Source organism: Colletotrichum truncatum, assembly GCF_014235925.2.
Source record: "Colletotrichum truncatum strain CMES1059 chromosome Unknown Contig_0010, whole genome shotgun sequence".
NCBI lineage: Eukaryota > Fungi > Ascomycota > Sordariomycetes > Glomerellales > Glomerellaceae > Colletotrichum > Colletotrichum truncatum.
The window spans coordinates 2,343,479-2,356,417 of NW_027222407.1; the positions used below are offsets into that span (position 1 = coordinate 2,343,479).

Here is a 12,939-nt window from a genome sequence, read left to right on the forward strand (position 1 = left end):
CCTTCCCTCTCTCACTCGCCCCTGGCAGTGTCACAAAACTAGACGAGAAGGAGACGAAAGTAATAACTTTCATCCTCCTTCCCCTTTTCCAGACCCGATCTTCAGATCTACGGCAATCTCAGGCACAGAAGCTCGTACAATCACCCGTCTTGAGCCACTGCAAAAAGCCACCACTTCTCTCACTTGACCCTTTCGCTCTTCGTACGACTTGGAGACTCTTTGATTATTTGCTCTTCGCAAACCTCCAATCGTTTACTACCCGAAGCTGCCGCTAGCTGTCGCCGTTAAAAAGAGCGCGTGTCATCTCGAATCAACCTGCACACCACTCATTCACCAGCCTTCCTAAGCAGCAGTTGCTTGCGATTAAAGCCTTGGTGAGTAATGGCCGTTTTTCTTCATCACGATTGTCGCAGACCAACCCAATTGGTAGCCCGGCGCCTTTGATGGCTTCCATTGCTTGTCAAGCGTCTTTTTTAGCGCTTCTTTTTTGGGCTGGTTGTGCTTCTATCAAACCCTCGGCTTGAGGTTGGGTGCGAGCCTTGACTACTTTCGCTGCTCGCAACACCTGTACGCTTGCTTTTTAGTGGTCGCCTGCTCTGCCACCGCGTGTGCGCCACCGACACTCTGACCGACAGTTCCCTTTTTTCCCCTCCAGCCTGCTTCTTCTGTGTCTATTCCACCACTTCCGGGCGTTCCATCGAAAACCTGTCACCTTTCGCTGACCAACTTCTCTTTTTTCTCTTTTTTTAGCATTCTGCAACTCCTGGCATTATCGTAGACTTGCATCTACTTCACTTTCATTCCTCATTTCGACGAGAACACGCCTGGTCCTCGACAAGATCTCGACACCAACGCCCCCTTTTTCGCGAATCCAAGCACCTGTCCCACAGACTGCCATAGCGCACTTCAGCAATGCCCCGGAGAATTGCGAATCCCTTCTCGACCTCCCATTCTCCCGCAATGCCGCAGACTGAGAAGGAAAGGAGACCTTCTCGTTCCGGCAACCGGATTACCAACTTTTTCTCCTCTCCCAAGGGTTCAAAGGACAAGGATCACCAGACCGCCCAGCAAGCTCTTCTGGCCATGCAGCAGCAAAACATTTCCTCCACCCAAATCACCCCCTCGACAATCTCCTTGCCGACAATCTCTCTCTCGACCGCCACCGCCGGCGAGCCCGACAACAGTGACCCTCCCACTACTCTGTTCTCGCCCCCCTCTGCTGTCGAGACGGAGAAGAAGCGACGTTTCGACGCCCAATTTGGCCCTCTCCTGCATCCTAGCCACCGTTATGTGAGCAAGTCCAATGATGGCAAGCCTCTCGATCCGCCCATCATTGACGAGCCGCCCTACTACTACATCCTCACCACCTACATCAGCTACCTCCTTCTCATCCTTTTCGGCCACGCTCGCGACTTCTTCGGCAAAAGGTTTGGCGACAAGAAGCACTATCAGGCTCTCAAGCCCCAAAATGGCTACGCCCCCTTGAACGAGGATTTCGACAACTTTTACGTCCGCAGACTCAAGATGCGTATTGACGACTGCTTTGCCCGCCCCATCACTGGCGTTCCCGGCCGATACATCACTCTCATGGATCGCGAGTCTAGCGACTACAACCGAACCTACAACTACACTGGTACACACACCGAGACCTTGAACATGAGCTCCTACAACTACCTGGGTTTCGCTCAATCAGAAGGTCCATGCGCCGATGCTGTTGAGGAATGTGTCAAGAAGTACGCCCTTAGCACCTGCAGCCCCCGCGCTGATGTTGGCACCTCAGACCTGGCTCTCGAGGTTGAGAAGGAGATTGCCAGCTTCGTTGGCAAGCCTGCGTCTATGGTTTTCTCCATGGGATTTGTCACCAACGCCAGCTCCTTCCCCGCTCTCGTCTCCAAGGGCTGCCTCATTCTTTCCGACGAACTGAACCATGCCTCCATCAGAGTCGGCGCTCGTCTCTCTGGTGCTGTCATCTCTTCTTTCAAGCACAATGACATGGTCGATCTCGAGCGCAAGCTCCGGGAAGCTATCTCTCAAGGACAGCCCCGCACCCACCGCCCATGGAAGAAAATTCTGGTCGCCGTCGAGGGTTTGTACTCCATGGAGGGAACCATGTGTGACTTGCCCGGGATCATGGCTCTGAAGGATAAGTACAAGTTCTACCTTTTCATCGACGAGGCTCACAGCATTGGCGCAATCGGCCCTCGCGGTCGTGGTGTGTGCGACTACTTCGGCATTGACCCCAGCCGTGTGGATATTCTCATGGGTACTCTGACCAAGTCTTTTGGTGCCAACGGCGGTTACGTTGCTGCCGAGAAGGCCATCATTGACAAGCTGCGGAGCACCAACGCGGCCACAATTTACGGAGAGTCGCCTGCCCCTTCGGTCCTGATGCAGATTCTGGCCTCCCTGCGGTTGATCACCGGCGAGCTCTGCCCTGGTCAAGGTGCGGAGCGATTGGAGCGCATTGCTTTCAACTCTCGCTACCTTCGTCTCGGTCTCAAGCGTCTCGGTCTCATTGTCTACGGCCACGACGACTCGCCCATCATTCCAGTCATGCTTTACAACCCTGGCAAGATGCCCGCCTTTAGCCACGCCATGCTGAAACGCAACATCTCCGTCGTAATTGTCGGCTACCCCGCCACACCCCTTATCAGCTCTCGTGCCCGTTTCTGCGTGTCTTCGGCCCACAACAAGGAGGACCTCGACAGAATGCTTCAGGCCGTTCACGAGGTCGCTGATCAGCTTCAGATCAGATTCTCCACAGGCATTGCTGGTGGTGCGGAGCCCCTTCCCGAAGGCGTTACACCAGAGACGGAAAAGGAATGGCGCAAAGCCAACGGCCTCGAGGGTGTCTACAAGCCCCCCCGCTGGAAGCTCGAAGACGTTATCGCTCGTGGCGTTCAGGACTGCAAAGTCCGCTTGCGGTAAATGATGGATCTTTCTTTTCAAAGGCATTGAGCAACGATAAACATTTTACGACTGCTTTAAGCGCCTGGTCTGATGTGACGAGGTGCGGACTGGACGGGAAAATGAAGCGACGTCTCTGTGATGGGGAAGAAGGGGGAGTTGGGTGCACTTTTTCACTTCTGTCGGCATCGACTTTTTTGCAAAGATACCTATGATATCAAGTGTCGAGTGTCTCTTAGTCCTTCACTGGGGTGCCTGCATGGCCACGGCGTTATGGGAGTGATGATAGGAACAGCGAACGAATTCATGTGCTACGGCACCGCACCAATATTAACTAGTAGTATTAGGCCCTCGGGGGCTGACAAAATATAGACAGCTAAGGTACCTTAGAGTAATGCACACAATTTTTGGACTCGGCTCATGATTTGATCGTGTTATCTGAGGTATACATACCTAGGGTTAAAGATCATAATGTCTCACAGTCAGGCGTTTGACACATATCTTCGCCCACTGTTCTTGAACTCGATTAGGGAGACCAGTGGAAGCTAGATTTCCTGTCACGTAAGAAGCCATTGGAGATAATTTCTGGGTTATACAAATACTATGTGTAGTATACTAGGCTTTCCAAGGTCAAGATGCTTGCATTCGACAAGAAAGAGTCAACACTTAGTCACTGGCAGTTGCGCTTCTTCAGGAAGGAGATGATATTGCAGCGTACCTTTATCACAACTACTACTACTTCTGTCGTTCCTGCTCAATTCTGCCCATGAAATAGCTACTCTTTCCGCTTACCATTCCACCGTTGGCTGGCACATGCTGCTTCCTGAGTCAAACTCAGTGAATTCGGTCTCCAAGTCAACCAGTGTGTCTGCTTTATCCCACTTCTCTTAACATCATCTGTTAATTCTTGATACCTCGTATCTTGGTTTCTCGCTGGCTTTCCCATCCCAAGTTTCTCCACCTCCAGCCTATTCAAGATTACCTCCATCATCTTTGTCTCTCCTCAAGCTACCATTGGCACTTTATTCAGTATCGTCTGAGAGTGCTTTGAGTTGCTTTCCTGGCCGTCATTGCTTTCCTTCTCCTTTTTTATCTTATCCCACCAAACCGCGAGTCATGAATTTCGACCGGTGCACACGGTCTATCCACACATCGTCAAAGTCTTGAAGCTACTGGATTGCCTCCATCAGACTTAAGACGTGCGGCATCGTTCTGTGGTTTCTCATGGCAGAGAGTCGCCTTCGGTATGAGTCGACGCCAGTTCGGCCATTGGAATATCCTCAGGCAGATAATCTACCTCAGAAGGCTCTCTGGCGAAACGGAGTACTTGCTGATACCACCACATTGCCGCCACCCCGGCCTTCGCTGTCAAACCGCCAGCATTCAGCTCAGTGGAAGCATCAGCAAAAATTATCGTCGAAAGTTGATAACTCATCCAGAGACCAGACGCAGATGGCCGGAACTAACGATCTCCTTACCAAGGCAACTTTGAACACTCTACGACCAGCACCACATTCGATGTCTCCGACGGCGGGCTGCCATCAACAGGTTTTCCCAGGCCTGAAACCATCTACATTCTATAAGTGCGTCAACTCGCCCACGACCACCCAGATTATGCGTGAGTCCCGACAGGAAAAGCTAGACCATTCTCCCAGACAACGGCAGAGCAACGCCGCCATGGAGCCTCTCAGCACCAAAAATGATGGATCTCATGTTAATGACGTGGAAAGCCTTTTTGTCAAGCAGGAGGTCCCACACGGCCTAATGCCCGATGCTTCTCCATATTTTGCAGCCCCTTCCTCACTAGGAATGTTACCTTCACCAAGCAGCAGCCATCCTATGAACTTCGAGATCTACAAGTCACCAAGCAACAATTCAAAAAACAACCAGTTGACTTGGGAAGGTCGGTCGAAATGCCGCCTGTCCAATATCTTCAAAGCCATTGGAGGTTCACCCAAACAGTCCTCTGGTAAAATCAGTGTGTCAGGATTCATTGTTGAGGATGACGAGGCAGAGTCCCTACCGTCGATAGCAGATGATGAAATAGTCCAGCCAGACAGACTGTTTAAAAACGGGTCTTGCACTGGACGGAATCGGTTAGTGACTTCAGGAGCAGCGAGAGATAGTAGGGCAAGAGCCTTTGACCTCAAGCCAGCTGCAAAAGCCGATACGCCTGCAATGTCTTCATCCTCACCAACCGATCCAGCTAAACAACTCTCACGCAACCTCCAAAAAACTCGGAAAAGATTCAATAACACAACTCAGGGCCAATCGGCCCCAGATACACCTATGAACCACAGGCACCTCCAAACGAAGTCAGCATCGGTGATGGTTATGCCTTCTGCACAAGATCTCAAGAGCAAAGCAGGCCAACGGAAAACAGAAACGCAAGAAAAGCCCCATATTTGTCCCAAACCATTGATGACTCCGTCCAAGGTAACTGGCATGCAGGCAAGTCCAGTCAACACGAGCGATTTGAGCGAACTACGCAGGACCAGCGTGACAGCAAGAATGGTCCAAAAAGCACCCAACCCAGCTATCCGAGTTGTGACGAAGAAGAATCCTGCTTTAAATCATAAGTCCCAGGACGGCCGTCAAGATTATCTCAGTAAAGAGGCCTAGGATGCTTTTCAAAAGGATAAGACACCGGCAATAAACGAGTTGCATCGGACCAACCCCCTCGCGGGGAACTTACTGCTGTCCAGAGCTCCAAGAAACACTCATTCCCGAGGGTTTCCATCAAGAACATCAACGTCGAATAATCTGAATGGAACGGTCTTGAGGACAGCAGCAAAAAAAACAGAAGGAAAGCTACCAACCTCAACTGCAAAGCCATTACGGACGTCATCCCGTGCCACAGTAAGCTCTTTTGCAAGAAGAGGCCCATACAAGAAGCCGATAGTGCTCAACCAACGTGGAGTGGACCCTAGCACGCTGGGCTTAGTACCTATAAGCACCTTGCCAGGTCCTCTGGATGAGCCAGACTTGCCTGTGACAGAATTTGCAAACGACAAGTATGCAGCATCTGCTGTTGACTTCTTGTCATCTACCGATCAAGGCCCTACGTTTCGGGGGGGACATCTCAAACTCAGGAGCAGCAAACATCCCCCTCCGGTCATTCGGAGTATGAGCAGTGATGGCAGGGTAGATGCTACAGGTAAGATTTACATGCTCAATTTTGCGCTAGATAAATTGGTGTTCTGACACGACATATGGAAGCTTGCTTAGAACCTCATCCTTCGACTTCGGACCGTCGGTCCAAGATGGGCTTAGAAAGACTTGGGGCACCGGCTACAGGTTCTAGATCGCTATCTCAGGATAATGAATTTGCCCGTCATCGCTCTTTTCCATCCTCCCGACCTTCCAACTGGCAAAAAGAACGACGTCAGACGCCAATAAGACAAGGTAGAACACAAGCTTATTTTGGTGATCAAAAGTCAGTGTCTGAGAAAGAACCAGTTGAGGGATATCGGTCTCCTGGTAGTTGGGCACGGGGTTACAAACGATCTGTTACACAGGCTTTGAGCCCAGGATCCGTTCAGCAGAGGCCTGTGAAGAAACGACCACTGGCCAAAGGAATTAAACCTAAATTCCAAAATAGCTGCAAGCAGTAACAAACTAAAAGGCGAAACCGAGCATCGTCATCCAAAGAGCAGATCGACAAAATACCATAGTTGGCCGTCCTTCAGCACATCATTAACATTACCAACAAACTCGATGGAAATGACCCGGACAATACTGGTACGACAGAAATCAAAGGTACGGATGTTGAACAGTATTACTAAATGTATGGCTCAAGTATTCCGTACCATGCTAAGGCTCTTCATTGACACGTAGGCTCGATTAAGAAGCAGAGGATGGTTGGCATAGCTCAACTACAGGTACAACAAGATGCTAAAGAGCGGTTTCCTGGCGTATCTTGAGTAACGAAAATCAACATAGCCCGAGTATCCAAAGCTTAGTGTTTTGCAGGCTTTTTATCAACTATCAGCAAAGGGGTTACGTTGGCCTAGGACACTGTTTGCAGTCGCACGACTTTTGTCTGAATGAATTGGGGTAAAAAGAAAGCAACTATCAGGTCTGAATAAGGCAGTGTTGCATGTTATCACTAGCAATTATCACCAGTAGGAAGATCACGGGCTCAGTGGCGCCCGATTCTGTACGGATAGAAACGGATGTTGGAAAAGCCACCGCTTGGAATTGTCGGTATAGCTGGCCAAGATCACTGCAAAGAACACAACCTTGTATGTAGATCCCACAGAATATTGATAAAGTCTCAGTTTCCCAGGGCATTGTAGAAATTTCTAGGTGATTTTATCGGAATTGGGGAACCAAGTCGAACATATTCACGCGGGACAGCGATTGTCAACGTATTTGACAACTACTTTTACATCACTTACATTCGCTTGCAGCCCCCTCCCTTGAACGAGCCAGGCAAGGCCACTTACACGCGAAACGATTACAAGAACAGCATTTGATACTCACACATCCCGGGTGGAGTAAAGGCCCAGAGCAATGGTGACGAAAAGGCGCCCCTTCAGGGAAGTTGACTTTTGGCGGCTACATGTCCTATGTTGGCTACGGCAAAGGCGGCCAGGCGATTGGATATCCGAGGAAGAATATGGTTCTGCCCAAGTCGCGAGTTTAAACGCTCACGACACCGATACGGTCGGAAGACTAGAAAGCTGTCGGTCTCATGGGGGCAAGCTATAAACTGCGCGTCCAATAGCACTAGCGGAACATCCGGAGCTTTCGTCGGAGGCGGAGGGGGCGATGGCTCTAGAACAAGCTCCGTGGAGACATGCGTCTGTTGCCCGGGCGTAGGGGACCAAGTTGGTGGGCTCGTTGGGTGTGTGAAAGGTGAGATTGAAGTCGTGTCAATGCTCCCAAAAGGCTCGGATGAACAACATCAACAAAAAATATCATCGGTCGGGTTTGGATTCATCAAGTAGAGGCTTTCCGAAGACATGAGGTTTATCGCTTTTGAGTTATGGCCGAAGGTCAGGTAGTATCGAAGCAGGGGGCAAATTTTGGGGACCTTGTTGACTAGCATTACAGAATTCCATGAGGGCCAAAGTATCGGGCTTTGATCGGAATTTTTGATGGGCATGGAACACGAATAAAAGTAGCATCTTTCCTCATAGACTTTTGATCATGGCGCTGATCGATTCCCCACTGTGCTTAAGCTTAGGCACGGACTCTCGAAAGTTCCCAGCTCTGCGAATTGGAGACAGGGGAGAAAAGAGTGACAGGGTAACAATGTGTCTCGGCCGAACGAATAGTAAGTAGTTCGGGTACCAACCTAATATCTGGTGTGAGATAGCGAAGGCGCCAGGCGTAGATGCTTTAGCGTCGAAGTTAATTCAGGATGCGGGTTTTTGGGGTGGACGAGATGAAGAGAGTCTTTGCCTGTTTTGGAAGAGCGGCGATACCGGTTTAGGCCTGGCTGTAGACGGCGTGATGCTCGTGGGGAGTGTGCGTCTACCGGAGGTCCAGGGTTCTCAACGGATGCTCGGGGCATCTCTAGGTAAAGAGGAATTTGGAAGGATGGGAGGTGGCTCTGGAAATAACTGGTTTACCCCACAACATATGCTCCTCTATTAGAGAAGCAAGGCGATGCCGGATCTAACACACGTTGTCAAAGGGTTCTGATGATCTGGTGGCTTGATCACGAATTTCCCTTTCTTGTCATGAGATATAACTTGTCAAACATTTCTTTCTCGCATTCTAAGATGTTGTACGATTGCCCTGGACAACGTCGCATGCATCAGATGTATCTAGTGATATGGAGATTGGAGACAATAGGAGGCGGCCCTAGTCTTTATGGCATCGGAAAGGTCATAATGGTACGGGATGCTGGTCCAAGAGTCTGGGACGCTAAGTCAAACCCTACGATAGGTACGTTTTGCGCCTCTGGGTTTTCACTGCGTGATGTGCTGTGAGAGTTGACAACGATACTGAAACTTGGACCTTAACCTTCTCCTCGGCTAGCGGTTGGTTACTCTAAGCCTTCGCGGCTTGATAGAAGAAAATACCAGTATGCCATTGCTGATAGGGTTGGCTAGGCGAGCCAGATACAGAATGGTTTAGTCTTGGCATCGTATGGATTTGTGAATGATGCCCTCGATACTTTTGAGCGTCTATCCGGATGGGTCCGCAGAGCGTGCGCGACCTGAACCGTGAGGGGGATGTATGGGTTGATCTAAGTATTTGCGTCTTGCTTCGCCTTGAGCTAACCCTGAAGTTGAGGATAAGATAAGATGAAAGGGCTATTCACGCAATGTCTACCGGACTAGCCGAGAAAACATGGCCAAGTCAATATCAGCTCAAAGAGGACGATCAAGTAATCAAGACTTAATGACAATGCCGTTGCACCGTTGTAGGGGGACTGCGAATAATAACAGGCGTTGCACAAGTAGAGATGTCCGACACGCTGATCAAGAGGCCGGCGACCGCCGGGAAGCCGGAGATGATCGACGCAGGGCTTGACTAAGGCGCTGTCATTGTCGAGCAGTTGTGCTTTGTTAGGGACCTTTTTTTGATCTTGGCAGACATAATAGCGTTGTAGGATTCCATTTTTAAATTGGGGTCCAGCAAGTTGCAGCTGGAAGCTGGGTGTGATGCTTCCAAGTTTGCTGTATAGTGCCAAGACTCCTGGTGTTGACAAGCATGGAAGCTGCAGTGGCGGCAGGTGGATGCCGATCCATAATGTTAAATGATGGACGACATCCGTTTAATGAGTCGCTCAGCCCTTTTGCAAGGCTTGAGATATCAGAAAAGATTCTCTTCTTGATGGCCTAAAATGCCTCAATTACGATTTGGCTTCCGGCCCGATGTTGAGGTTGAATGGAGCAGCTGGGGAATTGTGGGATAGGCTGGATCTAAGAAGCGTGGGCGATGAAGGTCTAGAATAACGGTGCCCCGTTGACACTGGGCACTCGGGAACGCGTAGGCGACTGTGCTCGTTCCGTTTGGCCAGACGGTGGGCGATGTACGTGAATCTCTTTAATGTCATTTTGAGCCTCTGATCTAGTCAAGACCACCAGTCTCCGGTTCAAGGCCCAGTCGGATGTTTTATTTTTCTTTTTGAGGGGCAGCCGAAGGTAGAAAGCTACGAATGGAGCATACGTGCCCCCCCTGGTGGGTTAAGCTACATATTGACAAGGTGAGGTCGTGTACATGAGGTAGCTGGCGTGTTTCTGGGATAGGGTTTGCATATGGGCATCTACCAGTATCAACCTTGGAGGCGCCGTTTTGGAGAGAGGAAGTGTGAAGTCTACCGTCGGGACTCTTGCCGGGTGATGAAGAGGGTACCCTGCACAGGCACTTTTTGCCAAGGCGGTTACACTGGCACAGTTGATATACCTTGGAGGAGGGAGACAAGAGTCGGGGCAGATCCTTGGCACAAGAATCAATCCGTATACTGTCATAACTGCAGATTTAACTGTGGCGGGTTGAGAGGCACGGTGCTTGGACGGTAAAGCAAAGAGGCAAGCGGCAAAAGCATCTGATAATGACTTCACCACATGGTTCTTGGGCGTGGGTTCCTGTCTTTTTTTTTTTTTTTTTTTTGCCTCCTTTCTTTCCTCTCCTGTCTTATCTTGACCTTTAGGACCCTGTAGTGTTGAGTTGTCGAAATTGAGGTAGGGAGAAAAGGGATAATCGTTATTAAACACGGACGGGAGGGAGACGACTTGTCATTTTCTTTTCCAATAGAGAATTGAGAAGACGCGGAGGAGAAAGAACAGTGTCAACCAGAAGTGGATTTTGTTGGCATGGGCGGCTGGGTACAAAGGGTAGTAGTAGGGCAGTTTGGGGGGGAAAGGTGGGCAGAGTTATCATTGTCGTGGACGAGCCACACTGTCTCCTCCTCCTCCGTAGGCCATGCTAGGAAAGCAGGTACCAATACTACTACGTACTCTGTAGTGTAGGGGCAAGAGTGGGCTCCGCTCTGTGGAAAATCGATTGGTAACGGCTGGGCAACTCGGTTCCAATTACCGAGTGACCAGGCCGTTTTTCATATTGGAGGCCGTCAAAGTCTCTAGTTTCTCTGGGTCAATTCCCCTTATTTTCTTATTCTTTTGTCTACCTTCATTTCTGTGGTACATGAAGGATCCAATGGGGACGGCGAGCTGGCTTCTGGAACATGCCAATCGCATTTTACATCTACCTCATCGGGGTCAAACATATACCACGTACCTCTAAGGACTATACCGTCCGTGGCACGGATGGAACACTTCCAGGAGAATCAAAGAGGAGAGAGTGGCTGGTAAGAATATAAAAGACAGCAGCAACAAGCTTGTCCGTCTGTTCATGTAACAGAAAAGAGTGGTTCTACTAGAAAAGGATCCGGAGAAAGTTTTGCGTAGGTTCAAGGCATGGCATGGTACGGCATAAAAGATGAGATTTATACCATGTAATACTACTAGTGGGTGTGTAAGTGAGGGCAAGAACAGGTCAAGGAGCAGTTTCTCAAGTTCGGAGGGCAATTTGAAGCAAGCAATTGGATCGAGTTGATGCCGCAGGGATGGCCCCCTTGGGCGCTAAGGCGCTTTGGGGCCGCCGCAATGGGCCGGCGACATGAGGATTGTTGGCATTGGCTCAGAGAATGTGTGAGAGAGAGGTGTTGTTTTTTTAGTTGGTGTTGATACTGTTTCGTTTCGAAGATGTTCTGTTTTCAAGTTGTTCAAAAAAGGAGGCAAGGGGGCCACAATGTAAAGCTACCAGAACGATTCAGTAAGACATCAAACATCACACAGCCCCCAGCATCACAGAAGTCGGCATCATCGAGCATGGACTGTGTTCTGGAGAGCGGCTATTTCGAGACAAGCATGGGAGCAGACGAATGGGGTCCTCCCTTCAACTTCAAGGAAGGACCCCTCGGGTGTACACCGCGCACCTCGCAGTGTTGTAAAAAGAGAGAGGGGAAAAAAAAAAAAAAAAAAGGGCCCATGTCGTGCGGCCGGGCAGAAAATGGGGCATTTCCCTCCTCTTAAAAAGGTGGTATCCCAGTTGGTAGTGGGCCGATCCTTGCCCTGGCTGGGCCAAGCACCCAAGGTACGCAACATCTGTGAGGTATCCATAACCATTACGCTACTACTGGTGCTGGGCTGGCACAGGCACCTAGGCGCTCTTTTCACTGGATGGCGGGCAGAAGCACTGCTGGGGTCCTACATAGACCATACACCCACTTAGCACACTTGGAGTGGATTGTGGACCTGGTTCAGTTCAGCACCGTCAGCACCACTGCATCGCAGGGCACCACCCACACACGGGGAGACGAAGGAGGGGAAACGGCGCGCAGCATTTCCTGGCAACGGCCACAGCACCAGCACCAGCACAATCACACAGTTCCTGTATCCCAGGTTGTGCCTGCTTTAGTTTGGGGGTACTTGTCACAACAGCCAACCCCCCGCCCAAACCTTTGTACCTGCCCTGCACCTTTTACTCCAACGCAATCCAATCCTATCCTTTCCCCGTGCTCACTGCCAGAACTTCCTCCACCGTTTTCGCCTGAGCCCCGAACCTGAACGACGATCCCATCTTCGACCTGACCTGTCCTCCTACTTCTGCAGTCTAGTCTAGCGTAAGTCCTATTGAGCCTCTCGACGACGACTACCTCTTTCCATCTCTAACCTCGTCCTTCACTGCAAATTGACGAGAGCGACCGGATACCCGAGGTTTCGATGCTCGTGATCCCTCCGCTGTCTGCCCGACTCTGTGTGCTGCTTCCACAGTTCTAATCTCTTCTGCAACGGGCCCCCGCCGCCGCCGCCACGACCTCCTCACGCTGAGGGCACCGTCGGCGCTTCTCGACACTCCTCGGATTCGTCATCCTGTCTTTTCTCCTCTTCTTCCATTATTTGTCTTCCTGCAGCATCCTTCTCCTGCCGCCGCTGCCGTCGCCGCTGCAGTCGCAGCTACTAGTACTAGTACTACTTCTATCACCACTGCTGTTGCTGCCGCTACCACCGCCGTCCTTCTTCCCCTCGTCGACGTGCATCATCCCCAGCCTTGATCACAACAACAGTC

General features: G+C 50.5%; 1 protein-coding gene across 1 annotated transcript; it reads left to right on the forward strand.

Moving 5' to 3' along the window:
• Positions 1 to 912: 912 nt before the first annotated feature.
• CTRU02_214104 (serine palmitoyltransferase) lies at positions 913 to 2,928 on the forward strand (the record flags this gene model as incomplete). The annotated part of the gene is made up of 1 exon (XM_036724656.1): positions 913 to 2,928. The coding sequence occupies one exon, from the start codon at positions 913 to 915 to the stop codon at positions 2,926 to 2,928; it is 2,016 nt and encodes a 671-aa protein (XP_036583775.1).
• Between the last annotated feature and the right edge of the window lie 10,011 nt (positions 2,929 to 12,939).